Genomic DNA, 18,377 nt, shown 5'->3' with positions numbered 1-18,377 from the left:
CGGATCCCGACCCCCGGACGGACCCCCGGGGCCGATCCCCCCTTTCCCCCCCCCGTTCCCCCGTTCCCGGTTTTGGGGGGGGGGGGGGCAGTTTCAGGGCGCGGGTTTCCCCCCGCGACCCCCCCGCGCCTCGTCCCCACGTGGGACCCGCCGGCGGCGACCAATCAGCGGCCGGCCCGCGGGCGGCCTCGCGCCGCGCCAGCCAATGCCCGCCGCGGGGGCGCCGCGCGCGGCCCCGCCCCCGGCGGGAGCCTATAAAAGGCGGGTCCGGGCGAGCCGGAGCCTCAGAGCGATCGCGCCGAGGGAGCGGCCGGAGCGGGAATCGGAATCGCGATAGAGCCGCGATATCTCCTCGATATCTCCTCGATACCTCACCGATACCTCCGCGACAGCCGCTCTTGGGATTATTGCTCTTGGAATTTGCCTTCTCTCGCTTGGGATTACAATTGCACCATGACCCTGGAGGAGCTGGTGCCTTGCGATAGCAGCAAGTAAGTCGCGGGACGCTCGGGGTTTTTTTTGGGGGGGGGACTCTGTCGTTGTCGCCGCCGGCGCTCACCGGCTCTGTCGTTCCTCCGCGACAGGATGCAGGCGGTGAGCGAGGCGGTGGAGCGGGTGCTGGTGGCGGCGCAGCGGCAGGACCGGCTCACGGTCGGGGTCTACGAGTCCGCCAAGCTCATGAATGTGTGAGTATCGCGACACAGCTCTGTCGGGGGGGGTCTGTCGGGGGGGTCCGGGCAGCACCAGCGCGGTTCGCGGGGTGAGGGTCCGTCCTGGAGCGGTCAGTGCAGGGCTGGTCCTTGCCAGGGGGGTTGTACGGGGTGTGGGGGGTAGAGACAGGACTCCAGGCTGCATTTTGGGGGGTCTGTCCCCCACAGCTCAGTGCGACAGGGAGGTGACACGGGGGGGTGACAGCTCCGGGAGGGAGTTACACACGGGAGACCCCGACGACATGGGGGGCGACAGTTCCGGGGGGGGTCACACGCAGTGAGATGACCCCGGTGGCGCAGGGGTGACAGTTCTGGAGTTGGGGGGTTGCACACAGCGAGGTGACCCCGGTGACACGGGGGGGGTGACAGCGCCGGGGGTGAGGGGTTACACCATCCACAGCCGTCCTGATCCCCCCCCCCCGTGCCCCGCACAGGGACCCCGACAGCGTCGTGCTGTGCGTTCTGGCCACCGACGAGGAGGACGAAGGCGACATCGCCCTGCAGATCCACTTCACCCTCATCCAGGCGTTCTGCTGCGACAACGACATCCACATCCTGCGCGTGTCCGGGATGCAGCGCCTCGCCGCCATCCTGGGCGGGGGCGAGCCCGAGCCGGGGGCCGAGCCGCGGGACCTGCACTGCCTCCTGGTCACGGTGAGCGAGGGCAGCGTGACGGGCCCGTGACCGCGCCGGGGGCCGGGGAGGGTGACGGGGCTCGGGGGCCGCGTGTCGGGGCGCCGGCGGCACTAACCTCGTGCTCCTCGCTCCCCCAGAACCCGCACACGGACGCCTGGAAGGGCCAGGGGCTGGCGGAGGTGGCGAGTTACTGCGCCGAGAGCCGCGACAGGAACCAGTGGGTGCCCTACGTGTGTCTGCAGGAGCGCTGAGCCCTTCCCGGCCCCTTCCCGGCCTGGACCTGAAGGATTGGGAAAAAAAAACCCTTAAAAAAAAAAAAAAAGCCGACATAAACCAGCAGGATAAAAAAAGAAGGAGAAAACAGAGCCAGTTCCAACCCACAAACCCAAGAACCCACCGATTTTATTTTTCTTTTTGACCGGAGAGCAGAAGGAGGAGGAGGAGGAGGAGGAGGAGGAAGGGGAGCGCGGCCGAAGCGGTGGGAATGGAGGGGGAGCCGTGCCGAGCCTGGATGGACACTGGCCAGGGCCTGGAGGGACACTGGCTGGAGCCCAGAGGGACAGTGGCCAGAGCTGCCGGCCGAGGAGTCGTGCTGGCCCAGGGGCCGGAGCTGGGGACCCCCAGAGCCCGGGGGGGTGACCCCAGAGCTGGAGACTGTCAGGATTTTTGGCAGCTGGGACCCGATGGAGGCGAGGACTTGCAGAGGGGTGGAGTTTTTTTGTTGCGAAAACTTGCTTTTTTTTTCCAAGGAATTACCGACGTCTGCACAAGATGGACCTGCACATCCCCCCCCGGGGGGTGCTGCTTTTGCACTTGGAGACCCTTGAGCTGAACCTTTTCCAGAGTTTATTCTTATACTGAGCGAGGAACTTAAATTTATTTGCAATAAAATATCTGAAGTCAGCGGTGTTTGCTCTTCCTCTGCTCTCCTGGAGCTGTTCCCACGGGGAGTGGGCTGGGCCGCTCCTGGGTGGGTTTTGGGGTGGGCTCCAGCCCCCACCTCCCCCCGGGGCTCTGCACGCTGTGGGGGGCCTGGGGGGGTCCTTTAGTGCAGGGCTGGGGGTTCCCAGCCGTGTGTGGCCTCCCCGCACTGGCTGCTGGGGAAGGAGAAATTCCCACCCCGCCCTTCTCTGGAAAAGGGTCTTTCCAGGAAAAACCCCCCCGGGTTGCCCTTAGCTCCGTGGTAAACTGAGGCACGGCCCCCCTGCCGTGGGTGGGGGCTGGCCCGGGGTGATGGGATGGAGCTTCCCCCCACCCCCACAGAACCCACAGCCCCCCGAGGCTGCAGGAACCGGGACCAGCCACCCACGGGGGGAGGAGAGCCTGGGAAACCCCCCACGCCCCCAGCCCTTCCCACTGCCCAGCTGTGGGAATTCCCTCCCACTCCTGGACAGGGCACCTGGGTTCTCCCTCAGAGTCCCCCAGGGCTGGATTTGGGGACAGGGAGGGGGGGCTGAGAACCCAAAGGCCGGGGGGAAACTGAGGCAGCGACTGTGGTGGGGGGTGGGGACCCCTGGGCCCCCTCCTGGAGGCAGAACCCCCCTGGCTGGGCACGGGGGGTGCTCAGGTGTGGGCAGTGTCACACAGGGCCGGGAGCTGTGCCAGGACCATCCTGCCCAGCTGGACACTCTGTCCGGCCAGGCAGGGACACAGTGACCGTCCAGCCTGGCTGGGACACCGTGGCCATGCCAGGGTGTCCTGTGGCTTGGGGATGTGCCCTGTGCCCTCCTTTGGGGCTGTGACCGCAGGGGGGGCACAGGGGGGGCAGAGAGGGAACATGGGACAGCCCTGAGTGAGGCCACCCAGCCCCCCCACTGTGGGTACCCCCCCGATGTATCCTGGGGGTCCCAGGGGACAAGGTGGAGGCAACACCCTCTGAGTGGCCCAGACTGTGACCCCCCCACTGCAGCCGAGGGGGGACACACAGCAAAGACCCCCCGGCCTGGGCCCCCCCCAGGTCTGCCCAGACACTTCTGACACGAGCTGGGAGGTCTCAGCTGGGAGCCGGGGGGGGGCCGGGGGGGCACGGCGATCCCTGGGATCACCTGGGAAAACCCGAGGGAAAGGGCCCGAGGGCTGCTGAGGCTCCCGAAACTCGTTTCACTGATGAGACAGCGGGTCACGAGGCCATTCCTGTCCCCGGTGTCACCGCGGGCCACTCGTGTGACGAGCGCGTCAGGCCGGGTGAGTCACGGGGGCGGGGGGGGGACAGACCCCCCAGCCCCTCCCCGCAGCCCCCCCAGGCCGGGCAGGACACCCACGGTGCAGCCCCGACCGCAGCCCACCCGGGAGCGCGCCCGGAGCCGCCCCCGCCGGGCCGGGCCACGCACATCCCACCCACCCACAGCGCCCCTGCCCCCCCCGCGGCACAGGGACCACCTGGACCCCCCCAAACGCCACCGCAGTGCCACCCCAGGGGCCCGGGGACCCCCATGGACTCCAGAGAAACCCTCGTGGACCCCCCAGCAAGAGGGGGGCAACGGGACCCCCACCCCGTGCAGCCGCATCTCGCCCCTCCCGGCCCCCAGAGAGGGTTCCTCGGCCCCCCCAAAGTCCCCCCCCCGCAGTCTGCCCTGACTCACGCGGTCCCAGCCGGGCGTGGGGGCGGTGGGATCCCGGCTGGACACTGATCCACACTTTCCACCCATCCAGAGCCGATCCAGACACCTGGGGGAAGGGGGGGGGGGTCTGCGGGGGTTTGGGGGGGTCCCTGATTCATGTATGGTCAGATATCCCCCACCCCCACCCCCTGCCAGCATCCCAGCACCGGGGAGAGGAATCCCAGGGATGGGAATGGGAGTCCTGGTCTGCTTCGAGCTTGGCTGGAGAGATCCCAGACACCCCCCAGCCCCGTGATTCCCCTCCCAGCCCCGTGCCCTGCTTTAACACCGGGGGATAATTAAACCCTGGGTGACAAGCAGATAATTAACAAATAATTAGGGGGTCTCATCCAGCCCTGGGGTTGCAGGATGAGTGCCGGGCAAGAGAGACCCCCCAAAAGCCTGACACAGAGAGGGGAGAGAGTGTTTGGGGGTGCAGGGAGGGATGGGGGGTCCCGCCCCCCCAGATGAGCCCCCGGGGGTGAATCCGCCCCCCCCCCCCCCCCGTGTCACCAGGACCCCTCACGCGGAGGTGGGAGGGGTGAAACCGGGGGGGTTTGGGCTGGGGCGGGGGGCACTGAGCCCCTTCCTGGCTCTGGGGCGGCTGCAGCCAGACAGGGCAGGGCCGGATCCCGCTCTGGAGCCGCTGATTTACGAGTCTGGGCTGGGTGGCTCCGGCGGCTCCTGGCCCCGGCCCCGGGCTCTGCCTCCACCCAGGGACAGACAGACACCGGGGACCAGGAAATGGGGGGGACATCGCCCTCCAACCCCCCCGGGACCTTCCCCCCCCCCCCCCGGCAGCTCTGCCCATCCCGAGATCCACGGCCTGTGGAAATTTGGGCTGTGCTGCACGTGGGGAAACTGAGGCACGGAGCTGCCCCCCCGTTCCCCCCCATCCCCCAGTGATGCTCGGGGGGGGGGCGGGTTCCGGAGCGGGGGAAGTGTCACCCCGTGACGTCACGGCCGTGGCCCCATCGCGTCACGGGTGTCCCCGTGGTGGGCAGGGAACGTCGTGGGATCCCCCCGCGGGGGGAGATTCGGAGCCCCCCGTGTCCCTGCGGCCCTGGGGGGGTCCCTGGGATGGGGGGGGGACACCCCGGGGGTCGTGCAGTGCTGAGGGGGGACCCCCCCGCGCCTTTGTCCCCCCTCCCGGTGCCACCCGGGCTCTGCCGACCGCGGTGGCACCGCTGGGACCCGCGGCCGTCCCTGGGCCACCCGGTGCCGTCGGGTGCCAGGGGCTCCGAGGGCAGGGAGTTAATTAGAGCGGCGGGGATTTAATTAGAGCCGCAGCCGGGCTAAAAATAGCCCGGCGGAGGCGGGCGGGTTATTTTTAGCCGCTCCCAGCCCGGTGCCACCCGGCCGGTGTCGCTCCGCGTTGGCACAAGGTCTGGTGGCACCGCCGCCCTGGAGGTTTAATCTGGGGGGAATTTGGGCAGGGACTCCTTCCTTGTCCCCCGCTGGTTGTGGGACACTGGCCCGGGGCCTCCGTCCTGCTGTTTGTCCCCCCACCCAGCCCGTTGTTTGTCCCTCTCCCTGTCACCTGTCCCAGTGTCCATCCTGCTGCCCATCCCGCCCTTCCCAGCCGGCGTTTCTGCCAGACACCGACCCATCCCAGCTATTCCCGGCACGCGGCTCCAGCCCGGCCGGGCAGCAGCAGCAGCAGCAGCAGCACATTCCTGCAGGACTCGCTCCGAGCCTCTCCCGGAGCCCCGGCCCGGATCCCGCTGCCTTCCAGGAAAGCGGCTCCCTGGGAGCTCGTTGGGACTGGGCAGGTCCGGTCCCGGAACCTGGAGCTGCTGGGAAGTGGAGCAGGAAGCTGGGGCAGGCCGAGATCCTCTTCTCTCCGAAAAGGGAAGGAACACGGGGAAGGAACACTGGGAAGGAACATTGGGAAGGAACGTTGCTCCGGGTTTCGTTTTCCTGCGGCTCCATGGCCTGGGAAGGCTCCGGTGCCTTCTGGGAAGCGGGAGATGCCCAATGGCTCCTGTGCTGCTTGGGATGGGCAGGAGCCACCAGGGATGGGGGGAGCAGCTCCCAAGGGTGGGAGAAGGGGATCCCCGAGGGGCTGCGATCCCTGAGGGGCTGCAATTCCTGGTGGTCCGTGATCCCTGAGGGTCCACGTAAGGAACTGGCATCCCTGACCCCAGCTGAGCACCCAGGGATGGGGAGGGGAGCACCAGGGCGGTGGGAGCAGCTCCCAAGGGTGGGAGAAAGGGATCCCCAAGGGCAGGGGAAGGGGATCCCCGAGGGGTTTCAGTCCTTGAGGGGCTGCAATCCCAGAGGGCCCCAATCCCCGAGGATCCAGAATTCCCAATCCCACCCGATTCCTCCCCCCCACCCCCGTGCCGGGCGCGGGACAGGCCGGAGAGGAAACCTGGCAAAATGCAAAGTGAGCCTTTTTATTGTGTTATCCATTCACTTGGGAACAACGATTCCACAAAATATTAAACACTGTGCGAGAAGTCGGGCTATGGCACACGAGAGAGAAAAACAGACCCGGGAACTGCAGACGGATGAGGAGCCTACGGCACAGACAGCGACCACTTCCTAAGGACAGTCTGTACACACCTGGACTGGCGTTTGGCAACGAGATCAGAGTTTGGCAAATAATAATAATAATAATAATAATAATAATAATAATAATAAGGATAGAGCCGAGAGAAGGAGAGGAGGAGCGCGGAGGGTCCCACGAGGGCTCCGCGCGACGGATAAATGAGTTATTGGGGTTTTGTTAAATAAAGGAGACTTTTTAAGCACTTGGAAACAAGGGGGGATTTGGGAGCATCCAGAGGCTCCGGGACCACACCAGGCTCGGGGTGCCCGGGAGTCTCCCGGCTCCGTCCCCCGGGACAGGGAGGGCAGGACAAAGAGGAGGGAGGAAAAATTAAATAGAAGCAATGTTTCCCTCTCCCTTTTCTTTCCCAGTTTTCTATTTTTGGCACCGGCTTTCACCACATGCCATAAAGAAAGGCTGGACAGATCTGGGCATGTGGTTACCTCCAAAAAAAGGCCTTTGTGGAGCCCGGGGCTCCGGCTCCTCCCGCTCTCCCCTCGCCCTTTGCAGCACTTAAAAAGTCCTGAAAAGTCTTTTTTTTTTTTGTGTTTGTGTGTGTGTGGTTTGTTTTTTTTTTTTTCTTCCTTTTTCCCTTTTTTTTTTTCTTTTTTTTTCTTTTTTTTTAAATTTATTTGGCAAATGCACTAACAAAGTACAAGCAACTACTGGAATCTGCACTTCTATTTATGCCATACAAAAAACACCTACAGGATGAGCACGGATTTACTGGGACGAGGATAGAATTCCAAAAAAAAAAAAAAAAAAAAAAAAAAGCCAACAAAAAAAAAAAGAAAAAAGAAAAAAAATAATTCAAAATCAAGGATTTTTTCCACCCACGGAGCCCCAGCACCCGCCGGCAGCTCCCACCCCCCGGCTCCGGCGGCACATTCCGGAGTCCCCACGCCAAGGAGCCCCCAGCCCTGTCCCCAGGCTCCCGTGGGAGATGCTCCACGGCCTTTCTCCCACCTGCCTGCCCCTGCTCCCTGCCCCTTCTCCCACCTCCCGGCTCCTCGCCCCTTTTCCCAGCTTGCCCCTTCTCCCTGCCCCTTTTCCCGGCTCCTTTTCCCTTCTCCCTGCCCCTTCTCCCAGCTCCCGGCTCCTTCCCTTCTCCCTGCCCCATTCTCCCAGCTCCAACACGGCTCGGGCAGGACCCCGGCGTGGGTGAAAGGACAAGAGGGGGGAGGCAGAGTGACCCCAAAATGCTGGACCGGGCTGTGCCCGGCTGGGTTTGCCGGCCCAGCATCCCAAAGGATTCGCCGGCCGAGCATCCCAAAGGATTCGCTGGCCGAGCATCCCACAGGATTTGCCGAGGATCCCGCAGTGGGGGCCGGGAGGGGCGGGATGTTGGAGCCCCTGAGGATGCCGGGGGGGTCCGGCAGCCCCTGCCCGGGTGGCGGAGGAGGAGGAGGACGAGGAGGAGGAGGGGGAATTCCCGGCTCGGCTCCCGCTCCGTGCCCGCGGCCCCGGGATAGCACCATGCTCTGGTCTCTAACACAGAGGAAGAATCAGCGATCTGGAGTAGAAAAATAAGGCTGGAACTGTACGAGATTAAGGACGGAGGGAATTCCCTCCTGGAGAAGGGAAAGCCCGGCTGTGGCTGAGCCCAGGCTGGACTCGGAGTGTCCGTTCCCTCCCGGCGGGCGGGAGCTCGGAGTTATTCTGGATTTAGGACAGAACTCACCAAAAAGGGGGCACAGAGGGAAATATCCCCCTTTTCCCTGCTCTGCTCCCTCACACCGGGAGGGGGGGACATCCAAGGGGTCACCTGTGCCCTGGAATGCCGGGTCAGGAGCCCAGGACACAGTGGGGGGACACAGGAGCCTTCCCAGGATCCCGGGAAAGCCGCGGCGGGAGCACAGGGGGGGTTTCCTTTAGTGTTAAAAACGTGGGATTTTCCCGATTCTGTTCAAAAGGCAAGTGATGGCAGACTGAAAACAAGGAATGGCGAGATTCCTGCAACCAAGGAATGGAAAGGGAGCAGCTCTGCCCATCCCAGCCCCCCGGGATCCCGGGAGGAACCCCCTTCCCTGGGTACCAGCCACGCTCTGCTCCTCTCCCTGTCTCTGAGCCCCACTCCGGCAGCTCCCGGTGCCTCGGGAGCCAGTGCCAGCCCTGGGAATTCCATCCTCCTCTGGAGAGCAGCCAGGGAAGCTCCCAGTGTCCTGCCTGCACCAGTGGCTCCCACCAGCAGCCCCAGTTTGGGCTGCAGGGATTCTCCCTCCAACGACAGCACAGGGGGGGGATCAGCCGAGTCCAGGGGTCTCCTCCAGCCCCCCTTTCCCATGGGAAGTGCTCCCAGTCCCATGAAGGGACTCGCCCCCTGTGGTTCCCATCCCAGTGGAGGCTCTGGCATTTCAAACCAAATCCAAAGCTTTGGGGGAAGGGGGAAACTCCCAGGATTTCACACCAGGTTGGTTGGTTGGTTGGTTGGTTTGGGGTTTTCCTTCTCTTCCCAAAACCAACACCCGTGTTCAGGATAACTGGGAATGGCCACAAACGGTGCCTCTGCCTACGGTGGGATGCTGGACTTGATGGTCCCAGATTCCAACCTAATTCTGGGATTCTGGGAGTGTTGGCTGCGTTCCAAGGAGCTGCTGAGCCCCGGGATCTGCCCTGTGGACACGGGTCGGGTTTGGCAATCCCGGGATCCGTCCCCTTCCCGGCAGATCCAGCGGCTGGGGAGCTCCCTGGGACTTCCCTGAGCTCCAGGCTCTCTCCTGAGCACACTCCCAGCTCCGTGGCAGGAAGGCTCTCCCGCTCCCCCTCTTCCTGCTCCGTGCTGGGTTATCCCAGTGGGAACACGGTGCTCCCTGTCAAATCCCAGTTCGAGATTCCCAAGGGATGGGAACTGAACTGTGTCTTCTCCTCACCCTCATCTCCCCTAAACCTCACCGACCCCCTCCCCCTGAGCCTCATTCCCTGGGTTCCCTGGAAAGAATTCCACTCGCCGGGAAATTTGCCGGTTTTCGTGTTTTGGGCTGAAACTCCCCAAAAGGCCCATTTTCCCAGATTCTGGATGCCCACCTGGAAGGTCCTTCCCCCCCCCCAGCACAGAGACCCCCCAGGAGCAGTTGGGGGGCTGGTCCCGGCCTCCCCCATCCCTGGAGCTCCCTGACATTCCTCCCGGGATCTGTTCCCCCCCGGGGCCATTCCCTGCTCCGAGCAGAGCCCTGGGATGCAGGGAAGGGCCCCCCCCCCTCCCTCCAGCCATTCCCAACAGGGATTTTTCCAGCTGTTTTTTTTGTTGTTGTTTGTTTGTTTCTTTCTTTCTTTCTTTTTTTTTTTTTTTTGTTACTAATTTTCTACAAAACCTCTCCCACCCAGACCCCCTCCTCGTTCCCTTCTCCAGAAACGAGAGCAAATTCCTGCTGATTGGAGACTTAATTGGATGGGAGCACCCGGAGCTCCGGCCTCACATCCCACTGGGAACACCACGACCCCCCCCACTGCCTGCTCCCCAATTCCAATACCCCTGTTAAAATCCTCCCCCCCCCCTCCCTCCACCCCGGTTTATTCCGAATCCCAATTTAAATTCCGACCCCTCTCCACGTGCAGCCCGTGCCCAGGAACAGACACCCCTTTCCTGGGAACGGACACCCTTCCCTAAAAACCGCTCCCCAATTATTATCTCCGGGTAACTGGTTGTTCTGTGGTGTGTTTTGGGGGTTTTTTTGGGGAATTTAAGTTCTGTTTGAAGCCAACATTTAGAGTTTACCCCCGGGCGCGGGTGCAGGTGCTGGGGCTGGGTTTCAGTGGCTGGAGCAGGATGCCCTTCCGGAGGGACCCGGAGCTATAGGATGGTACAGGGCTTTTTGTCCTTAAAGGGGTTCTCGGAAGCGGGGACTCCAACCAGCAGCGGGTCGTTCCGGGCATGCTGCTCGCAGTAGTTCATGAGCTCAGAAGAGGCTTTCGAGACCTGGAATGTTGGGGGGAAAAAGCAGGAGGTGAGAGGGGACATTCCCAGCTCCAGAGAGGGAGCTGACACCCGGCTTCTCCCCACGGAAAATTACGGGGATGGGCAGAGACAAACGGGGGAACCGGACGTGGAAATGGAGTGTTTTTATGGTCTGGCACAAATGAAGGGATGAGTGTGGGGAGGTAACCCCGGCTGAGAGCGAGAGATTGAAAGGCAGGTGTTACTGCCCTCGTTTTGGAGGGATTTGGGATGAACAGGCAAGGGAAAGGCCTCTTTGAGTGCGGCCTCTGGCGTTAAAAATGGAGCTGTGGAAACCCTTGGAAACTGCTCCTCCAGTCTCTGCTTGGTTGGGTTCAAAGCTGGATTTTGGGAAGGGCTCCGAGGAGGGGGAGAGCCCAGAGGGAGCTGCCAGAGGCTCTGGAGACCAACAGATCCCATTTTTTGTCCAAATGACCTTCAATCACCAGTGGGCCGTGGGGCAAACACAGGACAGAGGTGGAACCAGAGCGTGTTGGGAGGCCCAGACCTGCTGCAGAGCCCTGATTTTCCTCCTCCCTGGTGCCAGAGGGGCCAGATCATTCCCAAATCCACCCCTGGCTCATCCCTCCCTTCTCCTTCCCCCTCAGAGTGTCCCACTGGGGCTCTCAGGGGATGTGGAGGTTTCCAGGCCACTCCAGGATCTCCCCACAGGTCCCTCTGAGCTCAGGCCAAGCCGACCTCTCCCCCCTGGGATTGGGGGTAATTAGTGTCTTAAGGGATTAATTGCTTTAAGCACAGCCTTGACCTTGCCCCTGCAGCAAGTTCTGCTCTGGGATCCCAATGTCTGTGCTGAGGGTGTTTGGAATGTTCCTTCCTGGGCAGAACTTTAATGCTGAATTTTGCAGAACGCTCGGAGATTCCCCCCAAAAGCTCCTTGTCTCTGGATCTGCCTTCCCAGGAGACACCAAAGCACAGCAGGAGGGTCCCCACCCCGTGGGGTGGAAGCACAGATGGAAGGGGTTTGCCCAAAACTGCACAGAAAAGGGGTTTTATCCCACTTTTCCTCCTCACTTTGAGCTTTTGGTTCCTGCTGAAACGTTTAACGACAGCACAGAACTGCAAGTTCTGAAAAACTACAAAAAAATCCTAAAAAAACTAAAAAGGGGAGATTCAGCTGAGACACAAGGAGGAAATTCCTCCCTGTGAGGGGGGTGAGGCACTGGAAAGGATTTCCCAGAGCTGCCCCATCCCTGGAAGGGTCCAAGGCCAGGCTGGATGGGACTTGGAGCAACCTGGGCTGGTTCTTTTTTAAACCATGAGGGTTTGTAGCTGTTTTTAGGGCCTTTCCAGGCTCCAGCCAGGCTTTTTAGGGAAGACAAGCTAAATTACAGGTCTTCCCCCAGCAGCCAGTGCTGACTGTCCCAAGGGGAACGAGGGTGGCTCAGCTCCAGGATCCCAGACAGAGGGAGGAGGGGGGAGTGCACTTCCTGACCTTTGGAGCTGGGAGTGCCCCAAAGGCTTTGCTGGGAAAGAGCAACAGGGCTGAGACCCCTCCTAGGAGCTCCTCCAGCTCCTGCTTCCAGACCTGTCACAGAATCCTGGAATGGTTTGGGTTGGAAGCACCTCAAAGCCCATTCAGTGCCACCCCCTGCCCTGGGCAGGGACATCTCCCACCATCCCAGGCTGCTCCAACCTGGCCTTGGACACTCCCAGGGATGGGGCAGCCACAGCTTCTCTGGTCACCCTGTGCCAGGGCCTGCCCACCCTCCCAGGGAGGAATTCCTTCCATATATCCAACCTGAACTTCCCCTCTTCCCGTCTGAACCCACCACTCCTGGTCCTGTCACTGCAGCTCCTGACGGAGGGTCCCCTCTGCAGCTTCCCCCAGATCCCAGAGGGAATGCTGGAACACTGGAATGCTGCAACATCCCCTCTGGATTTGTCACAGCCCTGCTGGGAGACCCCAGAGCAGCTGCCCAGGGTCCCTCCCCGCTCCCAGGCCCACCTTGATCCTCTCGATCCCGGCCTCGATGCGGAGCTGCTCCACCAGCTTCCGGGCCTGCGCTATGTTGTTAGTTGTTGACATTCTCTGCCATCGGCTCCAGGCCCCAGCACAGGAGAATCCTGCAAAAAAACAGGGGGGAGAACCGGGGTTGGCACCGTGCAGGGGGCTGCTGGGACACTGCCCACCACCCAGGAATCCTGGGGGGGTTGGGAAGGACCTCGAAGCCCCCCCGGTTCCAGGGACACCTCCCACCTCCACCTTGGGAAGGGGCGTGCGCCGCGTCAGCCCCGACAGCCACGTGCAAAGGGCTTCCAGGAGCTCTGATGACACCAGTGGAACGTTTCCTGGTTCTGCTTCCAGTTCCCCTTTCCCTGAAGCAGCAAAAACTTTGCCGACGAGAGCGGAAAAATAAGAAGCTTTTTCCACAGAAGCAAAGCTCTGCTGGAGCCCCACCCCGAGCTGGGCACCAGGGGGGGCTCCCAGGGTCCTGGGAACCCACGTGCAGCGTCCCCGGGGTGGGGTTTTGGTGTCCCTGTCACCTGGGGAGGGGCCACCTGCACATGGGGCCGTGTCTGTGGGGTGGTGTCCAACCTGCCCATGGGATTGTGTCCAACTTCTCCATGGGATTGTGTCCAACCTGCCTGTGGGATTGTGTCCAACCTGCCCATGGGATCATGTCCAACCTGCCCATGGGATCATGTCCAACCTGCCTGTGGGATTGTGTCCAACCTGCCCGTGGGGTCGTGTCCAACCAGCCCACAGGATCATGTCCCGCATTGCTGTGGGGCCGTGTCCCTGCATCCCCTGCTGCAGCTGGACACCCTGGCAGGAGCAGGCAGTGACTAAAACACCTCCCTCGAAATGCAGCAGCAGCATCTGAAGGAGTTTGTGCCCAGCCCCAAACAATGCAGGCCTGTCACGGGGCCGGGCCGGGCACTCCGGGGGCAGCTCCGGCCCCGCTGGATCCCCTGGACAGGCACCATTCCCGGGTGGTTTTCTCTGTGACATCCCAGGGGGGCTCTGCAGAGCTGTCAGCACAGCCCCCTCCTCGCCCTGCCCCAGACCCCTCAGTGCCAGGGCAGAGGGTGCAGCTCCCACCTCCCGCCCAGGAGGAGGAGGAAGGAGCCAAAGCAAACACGGAGCCGGATCCAGCGGCGCTCCCGGGGCCCTCCAGCCGCCCACCACAGCCCTGCAGTGCCTGCTTTAATTAGAGGCTCCTCCAACGTCCTCCCCAGGCCCGGCAGCTTCAAAGCTGAGCCCTCCCGGGGGCAGCAGGGCGGGAGCTCCTGCCCCATCCCAAATCCTCGCAGGCTCGGGCTGTCTCGCCCGGGTTCAGACATTAAGGGAGTTTATTCCAGACCACAGGGGCACTCTCAGGGATTATCTGGCTTGGCAGCAGCGCCCAACACGCGCTGAGCTCGAGCCCTGAGAAGCGTTTGGAACATGGGATGCTGTGGGATAAACAGGTAGTGCTCCATCAGCATTCCCGATCCAGCACGGGATGATTCCCTGAACTAGCAGGGTTATTTGGAAATCTCCGCCCCTCCAGCCCTGGAAGGTGTTAGTCAGGGTGACACGGGGAGACACACGGGTGGAACCAAGTCTGGTTCTGTGGAAAACGGGAGAAGGAAGCAGGCTGGTCCCCGGGGAAGGATCCTCCTCTCCTGCTCCAGCCTGGAGCGCCCCAAAGCAGTGCAGGAGGGATTAGGAGCAGGAAAAGCTCCGTCTCAAAGTCAAGCTCTTTCTAAGTCCGTTCTGTGAACTCAAGAGACCTTCCTGCTGCAAGCAGTTCCCCAAAACAATGTGCACCTGGGTAAGGAATTAGCAGCAGCTGGGGGGAAAAAAAAAAAATCCAAGCAATTCGTGTTTCCAAGTATTTCATGTTTGCAGCAGTGCAGGATCACCTGCCTGTACTTTCCCAGCTTCCTGTTTATGGAAGGAGGTTGATGAATCAGCCGAGGGAGAGTTACCTCAGGGGACTTCTGGGAGAAGCACAGCCTGTATCCCTGTCCCCATCCCTGTCCCTGCAGCATCCCGGGGAACCCAGCCTGGCTGGAGGAAGGCCAGCGTGGAGAGAGTCTCACTCCGTGGCAGGAATTGCCAAATGAGTGTTTTTAAAGTCCTTGGCAAGGGGGCAGAAGTTTTGTTCCAACTGCTCTGCAGCTCCCCAGCACCCCAGTGGATGGATCCCTGTCTCCCTGATCCCACAGCAGGACCCGCACTGGGCTCAGGGCACCCTCAGCCCTGCTCTGGGGCTGCTCCCGGTGGGATCTGCACGGTGGCTCCTGTTCCCAGGGTGAACAATTAACCAGGCAGTCACTGGCACCCGCAGGCCATCGATGCACAGACCCGGCGTGGCTCCCCAGGGCGTCCTCGGGAGGTGGCAAAAGCCAAAACAAACTTTGGAGATGTCACTGACCCGTGAGGTAAAGGAATTTGGAGAGCAGCACTGAGGGGGGTGTGATGTCAGCCAGGGGGACACCAGGACTGTCCTGGATCCAGATGCAGCTCCGTAGTCCCTTTGCCCACCCTGGAGAACTCGGTGTTTGGGAAGGGACGGGGATGTGACTGGATGTGTCTGCGGCTGGGCCTGGGCAGGAAGGACAGGACAGTCGGGACACCCGGGCCTCCTGCACATCCTCCTGCCTGTGCTGGCACCTGACTGTGGAGGAATAACCCACACAGCCAGAGCTCCCTCCTGCCAGAGGGGCAAAGCCTGTGGAGTTTGGCCGGGACTCACCTCCCGCCGCCGGCGCCGGGCCAGGGCCGAGCGTTCCCGTGACTCGGCAGAACGGCCCCGCTGAGTCACCAGCACACATCACTCAGCAAAAATAAACCCTCCTGCGCCTCTGCCAGAGCACCCTCTGCCTTCCCAGCTCAGCCATCCTCCCCTTCTCCCAGGCAGCGTTCCTGGGCTGCCCGGAACGTTCCCATTTTCGGGAACGGCTCTCGCTGCGTTCCCACCACGTCAGCTCGTTTCTCGCTCTGTCCGAGAGTGATTCCAGGAGGGGTGAAGTGGCCAGATCCTGCAGCTCTCCAGGCTGTTATCCCTGTTCCTCTGGCAGCAGAGGGATCTGGCAGATCCCAGACCAGGGCTCGGGGCTGCAGCGAGACCTCCCACCTCTGGGGTGGGATGGTGGATGGAAAATGCTGCAGCACTAAAACCACTGAGATTTAACAGAAATTCAGAGAACACGAGAGCACGGGCAGTGATGGGTCGCCCAGGAGTGTTCCAAGGTCAAGGCCAACACAAACAGCCCTGAGGGAGGTTGTGAAACCTGGGCAAGGATCTTGGAGTGCAGGTGAGGGGCACAGTGGGCTCGGGAATGAGGTAAACACAACCCGAGGGACGCTCTGGCTGCAGCAAAACAGCCCGGGAACGCTCCTGCCTGTTTTAGGAAAAGCACTGGAAGACTGAGTCTCAGCAGTTAAGTCAGGATACATCCTGAAACAATCAGGATTTGCTGTTTTAAACTGTTTTGCATATTATGGACTAAGGGCAGGTCAGGATGCTCAGAACCACGTCCTGCACCAGCTCGGTTTGACTCCAGATCAGCCCCAAATCTCCTCTCCTGGGAGAGGAGATCACTCCCCAGCACTAAACAAAAACATTTCAAGGAACACACCGAGTCTCCTGTTCCCATCACGTCCCTTCCCAAAGAAGGCTGCTCAGTGTTCCCGAGCAGGTGGGGCAGTGGGAACTGGGGGCTGTGCCGGGTCCGTCCTGCACAGCCCTGACGTCGGGGCAGCACCCACCGGGGCGGCCCCCCCGCGCCTCACAGAGCCCCCCTTGTTCCCCAGAGAGCTCTCCCTGCAGCGGGCGGGCTGTGAAAGGCCTCCTTTGGGCTGTTTTCCCGAGGAGAGGCAGCCCGAACCCGCGCAGCCCCTGAGTCAGCCGCGTGCCGCAGCAGCGGTGACAGCGCCGTGACAGCAGCGGTGACACAGCCGGGCTCTGACGGGCGGTGACTCAGCAGCGGCTCCGTGCAGGAGCAGCCGCCTCCTCCTGCCGAGCTCTCCGAGCATCCCTGACCTTCCCTTCCCTGCCCTGCCCTTCCTTTCCCTTCCCTCCCCTCCGCTTCCCAGCCCCGGGATGCAGGGCTCCCGGGATGCAGGGCTGGTGGGATGCAGGGCTCGGCGGGATGCAGGGCTCAGCGGGATGCAGGGCTCGGCGGGATGCAGGGCTGGGGGGATGCAGGGCTCAGTGGGATGCAGGGTTCAGCGGGATGCAGGGCTCCCGGGATGCAGGGCTCCCAGGATGCAGGGTTCAGCAGGATGCAGGGCTCCCGGGATGCAGGGCTGGGCGGGATGCAGGGCAGGGTGGGATGCAGGGCTGGGTGGGATGCAGGGCTCCCGGGATGCAGGGCTGGGCGGGATGCAGGGCAGGGTGGGATGCAGGGCTGGGTGGGATGCAGGGCTCCCGGGATGCAGGGCTGGTGGGATGCAGGGCTGGTGGGATGCAGGGCTCCCGGAATGCAGGGCTAGTGGGATGCAGGGCTGGTGGGATGCAGGGCTGGTGGGATGCAGGGCTCGGTGGGGTGCAGGATCCCGGCCCTGCCCCCGGCCCGGCACCGAAACGGCGGCCCCGGATGCCGAAACTGGCCCCGGGCCGGCGGGCCTGCCCCGGCCTGCTCTGCCCGACAGCCGCTCATCCCTCCCCGCCTGGCACCGGCCCCGTTCCCTTCCAGCCGCCGCTGCCACCTTCCCGCGGTGACGGCACGGCGCAAACACGCTGATCCCTCCCGAGCCGGAATTCCTCCCATACTTCTCATAGCTGGGAGCCGCCACTCCTTGCAGGGCGAACGAACACCGAGCACCTGAGGAACTGCCCGAGTTACGCCGCTTTTGTCTTCCTTCCCCCCCCCCGCTCAAAATGTGGGATCGGGGCTTGTGGATGTCCCCGTGGGAAGAGCCGGGAGAGCCCCCCCATCCTGGGATGAGGGAGCGGGATGCTCCTCGCTGGGAAGGGCTGTGGGGAGATGGTCAGGGCAAGGCCACGCTCCAGGACCTTGGCCTTGATCAAACTGTGCTTTCGGCTCATTAAAGGGCAGCCCCACACCCGCAGCATCCCGAGCTGCACGGCCCCAAACCGGAGCTGCAGGAAGCCAACCCTGCCCTGGCTGCAGCCCGAGGGCACCCGAGCCCCCCACACAGCCCCCCCTGCTCGGAGGGAGCAGCTCCTGCCCAGGTGGGAGCCTGGATCCCCTCCTGGAGCAGGGCCAGGCACCCGAGCGGAGCCACACGGAGCGATCCCGGAGCCGGGCTGGTGCCAGGAAAGAGAGGGGGGGACAAAGGGGGAGCCTGGGACTGGTATCCCAGTGTCAATCCCTGCTTTTAGGGATGACCTCATGCTTTTTCGGAACAGAGAGCGGCTGTTGGGGCCGTGGCATTTACTCCTTGTCTGGGCAGAACAAAGCTGGCTCCGTTTTCCTTTTACACTTCCTGAGCAGCAGCTCCACAGCTCAATGAGCCATTGAATTTTTCCCTGAGTGCAGCAATTTTTAATTCTCTTTTTTTTCTCTCCCCTCCTTTAAGACCCTCAGATTTCTGTGGCGTGGGACAATGCTCGGGAGAGGAGCTCGGCCCAGGAGCCATCCCAGGGTGGGAAAACTCCTCAGGAAGGGCTGGGCTCCGCTCTGCCTCCTGCTCAGGACGGGGGGGTTATCCACATTTTGGTGCTGAAACCATCCAGCTGGGTTTTCCACACCTTCTCCTGCAGCCTGAGCAGCACCAGGAGCTCTGGGATGCCAAAGTGTTTCACTTTGGGAATGAACAAGTTCCCAAAGTACCCGGGAGCTCCTCTAGGCTTGCAAACTGTCCCTCCCTGGGTAAATTACAAACCTCCTTACAACAGGTTGTAACTAGGCCACGTATTTTAAGACATTCCATGTCCCTCCTGCAGCTCCAGCCTGGCACAGACAGACCCTTTGGAGCTGCTGCCTCCAGCCCAATTTTAATAAATTAGAAGCTTGAAATCCCA

At 62.2% G+C, this 18,377-nt stretch overlaps 2 protein-coding genes across 4 annotated transcripts in view; one reads left to right on the top strand and one right to left on the bottom strand.

Annotated features, from left to right (window-relative positions):
• The first annotated feature begins 293 nt into the window (after positions 1-293).
• On the top strand, positions 294-2,249 carry GADD45B (growth arrest and DNA damage inducible beta). Its single transcript, XM_051811023.1, has 4 exons — positions 294-491; positions 585-686; positions 1,145-1,364; positions 1,484-2,249. The coding sequence occupies exons 1-4, from the start codon at positions 454-456 to the stop codon at positions 1,595-1,597; spliced, it is 474 nt and encodes a 157-aa protein (XP_051666983.1). The 5' UTR covers positions 294-453; the 3' UTR covers positions 1,598-2,249.
• Positions 2,250-6,325: 4,076 nt separating this feature from the next.
• The window catches only part of GNG7 (G protein subunit gamma 7), a 56,005-nt gene continuing 43,953 nt past the window's right edge, over positions 6,326-18,377 (bottom strand). For all 3 annotated transcript variants that reach the window (XM_051811013.1, XM_051811012.1, XM_051811011.1), the window contains 2 exons: positions 12,401-12,519; positions 6,326-10,416 (listed from right to left, as the gene is read on the bottom strand). In XM_051811013.1, the coding sequence (XP_051666973.1) occupies positions 10,291-10,416; positions 12,401-12,481 (207 nt within the window). In that variant the 5' untranslated portion in view covers positions 12,482-12,519 and the 3' untranslated portion in view covers positions 6,326-10,290. The remainder of the gene's footprint in view (positions 10,417-12,400; positions 12,520-18,377) is intronic.

This window comes from Manacus candei, unplaced genomic scaffold, assembly GCF_025592945.1.
Source record: "Manacus candei isolate 608988 ecotype Guabito, Panama unplaced genomic scaffold, ASM2559294v1 h1tg000080l, whole genome shotgun sequence".
Classification (NCBI taxonomy): domain Eukaryota; kingdom Metazoa; phylum Chordata; class Aves; order Passeriformes; family Pipridae; genus Manacus; species Manacus candei.
The sequence above is the reverse complement of the archived record's forward strand: the minus strand, read 5'-3'. Positions and strand labels throughout refer to the sequence as shown.

Bases quoted from the DNA above. Each gene is read 5' to 3' on its own strand.
- GADD45B (XM_051811023.1), top strand. From the start codon at position 454: ATGACCCTGGAGGAGCTGGTGCCTTGCGATAGCAGCAA. The intron at 492-584 runs GTAAGTCGCGGG...CCTCCGCGACAG, and splicing joins GTGCCTTGCGATAGCAGCAA to GATGCAGGCGGTGAGCGAGG. The intron at 687-1,144 runs GTGAGTATCGCG...TGCCCCGCACAG, and splicing joins TCCGCCAAGCTCATGAATGT to GGACCCCGACAGCGTCGTGC.